The sequence below is a fragment of the Vespa crabro genome, chromosome 10 (assembly GCF_910589235.1).
Source record: "Vespa crabro chromosome 10, iyVesCrab1.2, whole genome shotgun sequence".
Classification (NCBI taxonomy): domain Eukaryota; kingdom Metazoa; phylum Arthropoda; class Insecta; order Hymenoptera; family Vespidae; genus Vespa; species Vespa crabro.
In genome coordinates, this window is record NC_060964.1 from 2828990 (window position 1) to 2841219 (window position 12230).

General features: G+C 24.6%; 1 protein-coding gene across 6 annotated transcripts in view; it reads left to right on the top strand.

Moving 5' to 3' along the window:
* LOC124427714 (unconventional myosin-Ie-like) overlaps nt 1–12230 on the top strand; it is a 61615-nt gene that overhangs the window by 43430 nt on the left and 5955 nt on the right. For all 6 annotated transcript variants that reach the window (XM_046970967.1, XM_046970968.1, XM_046970972.1 and 3 more), the window contains 2 exons: nt 10507–10677; nt 11348–11514. In XM_046970967.1, the coding sequence (XP_046826923.1) occupies nt 10507–10677; nt 11348–11514 (338 nt within the window). The remainder of the gene's footprint in view (nt 1–10506; nt 10678–11347; nt 11515–12230) is intronic.

Consider the following 12230-nt stretch of genomic DNA (forward strand, 5'->3'; position numbering starts at 1 on the left):
CTTCAAAATAAAGCAGAGTTCCTTCGCACATACAATCTATATATATATATATAACATACATACATACATATATACGTATATATGTATATACATATGTACATGTACGTTACACTTCCGTGACGTTCTTTCAAGTACACCGTCGTGTTACCGACACCTCTAAAGGCATGATAAAAGAGAAAGAGAAAACCCTATTGTTCAAGAATAAACCTAAACCTCTTGACGTATCCGTTTGCTTTGAAACATTCTTTAGAAATATCTTTACATCGAAATTGATCTCTTTTCTTTTTTCTTTTCTCTTTTTTTTTTCAATAATACGTATTAATCGATCCTATATAAATAATCTTATATCTTATAGTTATAGATAGATCTTAATAAATAAATAAATTATACAAAAATATGGTATGATATAAAGGTATGAAAAATATATAACATATAGTACTTAAAAGATACTATATAAATAGATCCTATATATATATTTCTTTATAAGTTTATTTAGATAAAGAAGAGAATAAAATCTGTAAAGAAAAATAGTTAACTATTGGATCGAATAGTCGGTCAGTAGAGTCAACCACGAAGCCGTTCGGAATCGATCGTAAATGCTCTCGAAAAATTGTATCCTTGACATAACTCGTCGACGGCCCATAATCCTAGTTTGCATTTTATTTATCTATCTTTCTCTTTCTCTCTTTCTCTCTCTCTCTCTCTCTTTTTCGTCTATTTCTTTATCCAAAAAAATCATGAATCGTCTAATCATAAAAGAACAAATAAAATATTCGGTGAACGGAACTTGCTTTTTTGCTTGCTTCCTTGTTTTCTTGTTTGTTTGCTTGCTTTTGCAAATTATCCTTACATGTAAAATTAGATGTATTTAAATGTTGTATGAAAATGTTCGAAAATTGCTGAGTGAACGTCACGGGGCATGTTTTTATTAGCTCGTAAATAAAACGAGTGGGCTGTTTACAAATCGTTCGTATTTCAAAGAGAAGTTAACTGTAAAGTGCATCGAAGAGAAATAGAAAGAAAGAGAAAAAGAAAGAAAGAGAGAGCGAAAGAGAGAGAGAGAAAGAGAAAATAAGCACGTGTTGGTAGTGGGTGTTTAAAGTTTACAAATCCAATCCATGGATTCACGTAATTTATCCTGGAAATCATAGATATTTGTGACAATATAGATTCCATATTAAAGATAATGAATTTGAAATCGAAAAAAAAATTGTCAATTATATATGCTAAGATATTATTGATAATTAATATATATATATATATATATATATATATATATATATATATATATATATATATATGAATAGATATAGAACTATAGGAATTCTTAGATTCTATAGATTAATTTGGAACTATGTATTTTAAGATCTATCCTAGTATCATAGTCTACATATCTTAAGATCTATCTTAGGATGTATATCCTAAAATTCGATCTATCTATATAGAATTTATCTGTATAGATGATATAATAGAATTCATATTAAGGATTTATTTATTCATTTATTTGACATTTATCTATATAAGATCTATCTAATAATATACGTATACATATATCCTCTTTATATATATATATATATATATATATATATGAATGAATGAATCAGTAGATAGATATGGCTTTGATTAATTTATGATCCCATATTAAATTCTTGCCTCTAAGATCAATAATGTTTCGTCCATATCGATTCGACCATCTGTACGTTGAATTTTTAGTTTTTCTTTCTTCTTCTTTTTTATTTTCTCTCATTCAGACTTTTAAATATACGATGAAATATACGATATTACCTTTTTGATTCCTTATTTTTAATTCACGTGAAGTATTTTATACATTCAAATTTCTCTGCATAATTTTAAATGAAACGTGACCGATATCGTTATAATTTATTATTTTTTAACAAACTTTTATCATCTGATCATTTAAATGATTTCGTTTAATAATTATTATATTTGATCATAATTTTAAACCTGTTCCCGGTATTATTATTATTATTATTATTATTATTATTATTATTATTATTATTATTATTATTACGTTATGTTCAAATTGGAAAATAATTTTATTAGAAAAAGAAATAAATGAATAAAGCAGAATAGTTGATAGAATTCAATATGTCGGTAAACATTGTTCCGCCATTTACTCGGTTCGATAAAACTTTACGAGGACGTCGTTACAGCTTGTTACACGGTGAACAATCCGCGATGCATTACGAATGAAATTCGCGTTCCAGACAAACGCGAGTTAAATCAGAGACCAGATCTTTCGTGTGTACTCTCTTGTACAAATTGGACTCATGAAGTATGGACATGAAGGATAAGAAGAAAGGAAAAAAATCCGGAAATTCTTCCACCTTTTTTTTTCATACGATGACGACGACAACGATTACGATGTGATGATAATAATAATGATGATGATGATGATGATGATGATGATGATGATGATGATGATGATGATGATAACGACAATGATGATGATCATGTTAATTACATATCCTAATTATTATAAAAATTTTCTAATTATTATATACACGATCTACATAGATATAAAATTTTATTTATTTTTATATATTACATTTATTCATTATAATTATTTAAACAAATGTTAACGATGTTTCATTTTCAATGTTAAATTAATTATTTATTTGTTTATCTTCTTTTATTTCCTTTTTTTCTTTTATACGAAGATTATCTCAAAATTAGCTACGTCAAAATTTATTTTGTATCTATGCACGTATGTATATATGCATGTATATATGTATATATGTATGCATGGATTATATGTATGTGTAATGAAAAGTTTAACTCGTTATACATGGATAAGCCATTACATGATACTCCGAAACGAAGATAGGACTTTTAAAGATGCTCGTCAAGACTATTACAAGTACTTAACTCGACGCAGACCGCGAAAACGTTTTCTCGTTTAAAAGCAACGAGCCACACGCATCATTCCATTCAATTCAATTTGTCGGCAAAAGAATCCTCTTTTAAATTCACGAGAAATGTTCTTTTATACTTACTCTTATAAAGCTATTTGAAAGGAGGAAAGAGAGAGAGAGAGAGAGAGAGAGAGAAAAAGACACATACGTAATATCATCCATATACAAAGTTTTTTTGTAATAGAAAAAAAAGGTATATTTAAAAATGTTAAAATCTAGTATTGTTTCAACGTACACACTGTAAAATTTTTTTCTTTTATACTTACTTTATAAAACAATTTCAATGGGGAGAATAGAGGAGGGGAGAGAAGAACGAAACATACATGATACCAACACAGATTTGTCCTACAATAGAAAAGAAAAACTATATATAAAAATGTTAAAATCTAATATTATTTCAACGCATACATTGTAATATTTAAAATATTAATATTAATATGATAATTATTCATAATAATAATTTTTAATAATGATTATTACTATAACAAATAATATTAATATTAATATAATAATTATTAATATTACATAATTATTATTTATATTAAATAATAATTATATTTATAATTAATAATAAAATTAATACAAAGAGAAAATAATTTCAAAAGAATAATCGATGTTCATTCTCGTTATACTTGCGTATATACTTAAATTTAATCGATACGCTGAATGATAGAAATCGTATAATCGTATTTAGTGATATGAATAAATTTTTAAAAATGTTGAAGAATAAAGGAATAAGAGATTGAAAATTACTCGTATTACTAATACAAAGGTTGTTCGCGTAATAAACTCAACGCATACTTTACTGTCGAGTGTAATGCAGATATTGAAAAGAATAAAAGAGAGTCTTGTTGTTCTTGTTATTATTGTTGTTGTTGTTGTTGTTGTTGTTATTGTTACTCGTGCGTGTGTTTTTCAGATCGACCTGCTTTCGCATACTTCTGCTGCCTTTGAGAGCAAAAGAATAATAGAAAAGAATATATATAGGAAGGTCGAGAATCTATTAGCGTGCTCGACGAGCAAGAGTAACTACTCACAAGAGTTCGAGAAAAAGAAAGAAAGAGAGAAAAAGAGAGAAAGAGAAAGAGATAGAAAGAGAAAGATAGAAAGAGAAAAATAGAGAGAGAAAGAGAGAGACAGAGAGAGAAAGAAATAGAAAAAGAAAGAACATGCAAGGACAAATTAAAGTATAAAATTCTCGTGGAATTTGTAATTCGTTGGAAATAATGTGAGAAAATTACCGACTAAGAATATATTTTTAAAGAGAGAAAAAAAAGTAAAATACAAAAAAAAAAAAAAATAAACAATAATTATCTAACAATTTCTTGAAATTGACACGAAATTATGTTTGAAAATTGATTATTTCTTCCCTATTAGATACGATTAGTTTCTATCATTCATCGATCGACTGTACGCAGATATAATCAGGAAGAACATACAGTAAAGTACAATAAATTGATTACTTTTTTTATTTATTATTTTGTTTCTCTATTTTTTTTTTTCTATGCAAATATCATTTGTAAAATTCAAAAATTATTTCTCTTTATATTATTAAATACGATTAATACGTTCGATGATCATTTGATCGATAAGATCTAAAATCTAAAATTATAAAACGAATTTCTTTATCATTTGCAATCCAAATGTCGATATTAACTTTTCTTCATAAATGTGATAATTTGTTAAAATATTTTACGTTATGCAAATACCATTTATAAAAGACAGCAATCGTCAGTCATAATAAAGATTAAGTATTAAATATAGTGAAATGTATATATATATATATATATATATATATATATATATATATATATATATATCGTGAATTACCAGATGTTCTTACTTAGAAGGAAATAAAGAATAAATAAAAAAAAAAAAATAAAAAAAATAAAAACAGGAAATTATTATGAAAAAGAATTCTTATGGCATTTGTCATTTAACGATCAACAAAAACTGGTACTAGTTGGTTTTATAAAGTCGTACACAAGCGTAAGATAATTATCATAATGACATGACAGCAATCTCGTATCTCTATAAGAACTTATGGTGCGTTGATTAGAGAGAGACATAGAAGGTTAAAGGAACAATTAACGCTTACCAAATTTAGTATCCTCGTACGATTATCTCACATCGATTAAATACAACCATAAAAGTTTTCACTTCTTTCTCACTTCTCTTGTTATTTAGTTGAAATAGTATGAAAAAGTCGGCTCGATGATTTCGACCATTTTTCTTTTTTTTTTTTTTTCAATATTCCTTTGCCTCTTTCGTTTATCGAATGATCGTTCCTCGCCCACGTTAATCTTTTTTAAACGTATTTAAGATGTTTTAAAGCGAAGTGTAATACTCGGATGATTGATTTCGTACGATTCATTAAAAACATTTCTCTGACATTATTCTATTATATTCTTTTATTTTTTTTTTTTTGTATTTTGTACGTCCTGATAAATAGATTTTTGATTTTGTTTTATCGTTGCATGATACGTGAACATTCTTTTTTATGAGTTATTATACTAAAACTATTCAGTCAATTTTTAATAATAAAGATTCTTACCTCATTCATTTGTGTCTATGTATAATAAACATAATGATTCATTAAGATTCTTTGAATAATTTATAAATCAGTTTTTATTTTGCTTTTCAAATTTTTTGTTCTTTTTTTTTTCTCGTTTTAAATTCCTATGTCGATATTCGTATAAGCTACTTTATTTATTAGTCTTATTTTTTTTTTTTTTGTTATATTTATTTTACTTTATTGTTATTATGGTTATTATACAATAGATTTATTTTCCAAGAACAAGCAAACAAACAAACAAACAAACAAACGTAATTATCAATTAAAATTTTCCAAAGAATTATTTGTTATAATTTATGAATCATTGAGTTACTTGATAAAACGAGTATTAACATTATAAATACCAAGAACTAATTAAAGAATATATATCATGATAATTAACAACATATGTATCTATATACCGTGTATATATATATATATGTATGTATACTCGTTTCTCAGTCGTTCTTTGCGATTCCTTTCCCCACTTTTAATTTCCCTTCTTGTCAGAGATTAAACACAAATTAGTGTTGATAAATGGGTTAACTGCATGCGACAAATGTTAACGAACATGTTCTACATATGTCGCATTGAGGATGGTCGCGTGTCTCTTAACGAGAATGCGCCGGATCTATGAATAAACGAACTAAACGACTCCTTTGAACTAATTCAACCATCAATTTGTTCTAATCAATTCTCGAATAGAAATGTAAGAAGATCCGAAAAAAATTGTATCTACAAATTAAACATCCAAATCTTAATTATTAATAATAACCGCAAAAAAAAAATGATGACCTTGAATATCATAAAGAATAAATCCAATAAAATGTTGAAAAACAATGATTAAATCAACAATTGTAAAAGTGTATAAAAATACATTATAAATACCTATAGGATGTAAGTTAATTAAAGAGTTTTATATTTTATATATATATATATATATTTTTTTTTTTGCAAATCACACAGATGCTCATAAATACACATAATTTTTGTAACAACTTCTCTAATAAGTATTATATTAAAAATGTGTGATTAATAATCTCTCTTTAAAAGAAATATATCCATAGATAGGACAGAAATAATAAATTATAAATAATAAATATAGTAAATATATGATATGAAATAAATGGAAAAATAGAAAAATAGAACAAAAAAAGAAAAATATAATAAAAAATATATATGTGGCAAATAATCTATAACAAAAACATAGATAAAAAATGTATGTATATATACATACATATATATATATATATATATATATATATATATAAAATAATAAATTAACAAACAAATAAATATTTTTTTGTAGAAAATAAAAGAAGTAAAAAGACAGATATGTTCTACGATCTTGAAATTCTCATAGTTGAATCGAAAGAGAACAGATTCGTATAAAAAAAGAGTCGTTAACGCGGTTAGAAGCCACGACGAAAAAATTGTCCCACTTTTCTATGTACACTTTATATATATATATATATATATATATATATATATATATATATATACATACATATATATATATAAGTAATATATATATATATTTTTTTCTCTCTCTCTCTGTTTTTTTCTTCCTTTTTTTCTCTCTTTGTTTCTGTTCTATCCCTTTATGAACGACTCACAAGTCACAACTAGACCGCGCAAAGAAGGACCGTACCGGAATCGCGTTAAAGAATACAAAGGAACGAGCCTGCGAATTGTTTGTTATTCGAGATGTCTGTCTCTCTCTCTCTCTCTCTTTCTCTCCTGTCTCTCTTTTTCTCTTTCTTTTTCTCTCTATTTATCTATCTTTCTATTTCTCTGACTCTCTCTTTATTTTTGAAAAACTTTATGAATTTAAATATACCTCCTGTAAAATTTAGGCCATAACGAGTGTTAGACATTTTGTTTTTATTAGAATTTCTTTACAATTCGCTCGCCTCTAATATTTAAAAAATGACGATTTAAACGCGAAAATCGATGCGATTAAATAATTAAAATTAATTTGAAAAATTTTTAATTAAAAGTCCTATCAAATTTTTCTGATAAAAAAATTATAAACATTTTGTTTGTCATTTTTGTATAAATAAAAAATTTTCTTATATTACATATATATATATATATTATTATGATTATTATTATTATTATTATTAACGTAGATTTTATAATAGTATAAAAAAAGATTTCTTTTTTTTGAATTATAAATTATATTTACATGTAAATCATTTTACATGTTATAAAAAGATTATACTTGTAATAATTCTAAATCTTTAGGATATACTTGATAAATGATTATAAACCAAATATAAATTTAGGAAAAAACAACCTGAACTTCGTTATTTATCTCTTTCATATGCCGTTCCCATCGTTTATGAGAAAAAAAAAAAAGAAAAAAAACTGATGAGTCTGTGATCGTCTTTGTTCAAATCGCAAGTTGATTTATAACTTCCGTAAAAGCCATCTTATTGTCGTCGCACTCTACCGTTCTTTAAAAGTAGAACGAGCAGACGTTCCGATCGACCTAACTACATTATTAAACAACAAGAAATGTTGCTAACATATTCTTTATAAATATAAATTTTCATTTAAGTATTATATAAGTAAATAAGTAATATATATATAATATAAAAAGTAGGTTTTTATAATATACATTTTTATAATAATTAGTACATTCAAATGGACTTATATAATAATCAATAGCCTACATATATATTATATATATATATATATATATATATATATATATATTTAAACTTTGTTCTTATCATATCATTTGAATTCAACCATCTTCTCTTTTCTTTTCTTTTTCTCTTTCTTCTCTCTTAGCCAACGAATAATTTTCAATAATCTTTCGTTCTTCCACCGTTTAAAATTCTTCAGTTACTACTTGTTGCAAGAGACAAATGAATTTTATCCAAATTATGAAAATTTATGAAAAATACTAATTTAATATTTCTCCATTAATAATTCTCATTTTCGTTAAAGTAACGAACGAAACTAAGTATATAACGTATATACATACGTACGTACGTACTAATATCTTTTATATACACAGAAAATTATAATAATATACCCTCAATTAATTATCGTAAATTATAATAACATATCCTTTAACAATAATCAATTAATTAATCAAAATAAAAAAATCGTAAAAATAATCGACTAAAATATTGCTAATGTAATAATATGCAAAGATATTACGTCTATAAAAGATACAAATAAAATGATACGAAAAACGTGACTGTTCCTTATGGTTGCTGGCTAACAACTGTCTTGAAGTTATCTCGACCTTGTTTGTATCTTTATGTAAACATACTCATTTCTTGGAAATCCTCTATTAAGATACTACCGAGTGTTTATTTACAAAATTTTTTTGAAATTCGTTCTATTATATTGATAATATCTATCCACGTAAATAAATTACATAGCTATGTCATAAAAATAAAGATTTTCGATCTTTTCGATCGATTCAACCGAGCTATGAAACATTGTTTGTGTTAAAAAAAAAAAAAAAAAAAAAAAAGGAAATAAAAAGAAAGAAAAAACCGATAAAAATAAAATTAAATAATATAATTTTATTTCGAATTTAAAATTAACGCGAAAATACTTTTCAGATGATAATTTTACTACATAGATATATATATATATATATATATATATATATATATAAATGAATAAATAAATATGCATATATGAATATATTCGTATAAAATCTCTGTTTCTTCACAATTTTTCTTTCAACATTGAAAAGTATAAAGAAACGAACTCATGAACTTCTTAATGAATCGACATAGAATAAAATTGTTTATAGCAAATAGATTGATTCAAATTATCCAGTATTCGATAAACAACAATCGTCGAACGCAATAAAACCTAATTCATCATGATTGTTTCAAATAATTCCTCCTTTCTCTCTCTCTCTCTCTCTCTCTCTCTCTCTTTCTCTCTTTCTCTCTTTCTTTCTTTTTCTCTCTAAAATATACAGACATAAAAACATATACAAATAAAATGAACTTAATTGTATTCGTACAATTTAAAGATGTAATTGCGAAAGAGAAATTTCTATCTAGTTGTACATGAACGGTCAATGATACGCAAAATGAACGAAGAATTTTCTACTAATTTGACGTTCGCGGAAGCGAAAAGAGAAAACGTTCTTACTAAATTCACGTAAAGTTAATTAAGGCTCGTTATAATGTCAAAACAAACGAGCCGAGTTAATTCTTAATAAATTTTATTATTATGTATATATATTCGTAACGATTATCTCAAAATTACTACATATATATATATATATATATATATATATATATATATGTATATATTATATATAAATTGATATTATTATATTTCAAATAGAAAATTATTATATACATATATTTATATATATATATATATATATATTAATATTAATAAATTTAATATTTAATATAAAAAATAAATATGAAAGTAAATAAATTCATTACTCTTTTTTTTCGAATGTTTAAATGAATTTACTTGCCTTAATCAAATAGCAATAATTGTTATATTTGTTCCGTACTAATTAATCCAACTGCATGTTCATCTTTCCTGATTTGAAATGGAGAACGATTTTAAAAACAACGATCTATGATCACGTTTCTATGTACTTTTCTTTCTGCATTGAGTAAACGTGATACATTACATTGAATCGTACGTAAAAGATATACGATCTTATACAAGGTGTTCAATTTATAAAATGATCTTTCAGAATATATGTTCAATTAAAAATTATATAAATAAAATAAATAAAAGTTTAAATTAAATTTAATAGTTTAAAGTTTCACTAATCATTAAAATTTCTTTTATTTTAATGAGATATTATATATAGATATCTATATATATAATATATATATATATATATATATATATATATATATATATATATATATGGTTCTTTTATTAATTAAAAATTTATGATTATATAAATATATCTTTTATTAAAATTAAAATTAAATTTGATCATTAATTAAAAATAATCTATATTTTTATTTTCTTTTTCTTATATCTTTTATTTGTTTATAGGAAGACTACGTGGCGGAAAATATACATTGGACACCCATAGAATATTTCAACAATGCGATAGTAGTTGAATTATTGGAAGGCAAACGACCACCGGGATTATTTCTGGTTCTCGATGACATTTGCGCAACGCTTCACGGTAGCAGCAGTGGTGCTGATTCTGGTTTACAAAAGGTACACGTTTTATAAATATTTATTGTAGTATAAAACAAAACAAAAAATAAAATGAAATCCTGAAACAATTAATGGTTAATATTTCATTGAAAAGGAAATAAATTTTTCTTTTGTTTCTTTTATTCTATGTTACTATAAAAGGTGAGATAATTATATATATATATATATATATATATATATATATATATATATATATATATATTAAATATTAATTTTATATTTATATACTGAAATAAAATATTATTTTTATATTAAAATATTATTTTTATATTTATATACTGAATAGATTATCCAAAAAAATTGATATGGCTAAAAATTGATATCGATAAACAAAAAAAAAAAGAGAAACTACTTTTGTATCAACCCAACTTACAGGATTTTATCTGGTTATGATTTAGTTCCAAATAAAAATTAATAAAATAAATAAATGAAAAAAGCAAACTATTAAATACAGAATTCAAGAAATCGGATCTAAATTTCTACTTTGATGTTGTATTAATTAATTAAATTTATAAATTAAATAAAAAAACCATAAATAAAATAAAAAAATAAGATAAGATAAATATCTTAAAAATTTTTCTTTCGTTGCATTTATTGAAAGTCAACTTCACAAAGAAAAATCGAATGAACGTGTGTAATAACTGAATTATTATCACTAATCATATTACAGAAACTGACGGTTGCGGCGAACCAGCACGCACACTTTCAAAACACCGCCGAGGGTTTCGCCATTCTTCACTATGCCGGTGTCGTATCCTACTCAGTCGATGGATTCTGCGATAAAAACCGCGACGTGCTTTTCCTAGACTTGATAGAACTAATGCAGACGAGTACAAAGTAAGAAACTATGAACGGAGAGTTAAGAAATGTTTAGACGATACACGTATTATTAATTTATATTAGTATGAAGAAAGAAAGATAATTTCTATTAGTTTCTAATAATCAGCCGTAAAAGTAAATTCATAGTAAATAAAAGTATACAATATGTATAATAATATATATATATATATATATATATATACACGTACAGGGTGTTTCATTTGACTATAGCATTTAAATTATTGTTTTTAACGATACGAAAAAAGTATCATAGGGAAAAATTATTTGTTCTCAAAGTAAAAATATTTTAATTCAAACAAAATTATTGTCAAGATTGTCATTGTCGAGATATCAAGGTCATCAATATTTTTTTCAGATCTTATAAAAAGACGAATTTAACGATATGAATTTATTAATATTCAAATAACCTTGAATAATTACTGACTTTTAAAATTTAGACGTGTTATATATATTTAGACGTGTGTGTGTGTGTGTGTAGTTGTGATCTTTATGATGTTGCTGAGAATGAAAGAGTGATGAGAGTAAAAAATGACAAAGTGAAGAAACTGGAAGTAACGAAATAGATTAGGTAGTTTTTTCATCAACGTCCCATGTTGTTTGTTAAAACAATGGATAAAAATGGTGTTTACTCTGTCCAAAAGAAATTTACATCGTTCTCATTCTCAGCGACTTCTTTTATAAAAAGAATTTATAGTATCGGAAAAGATACAATT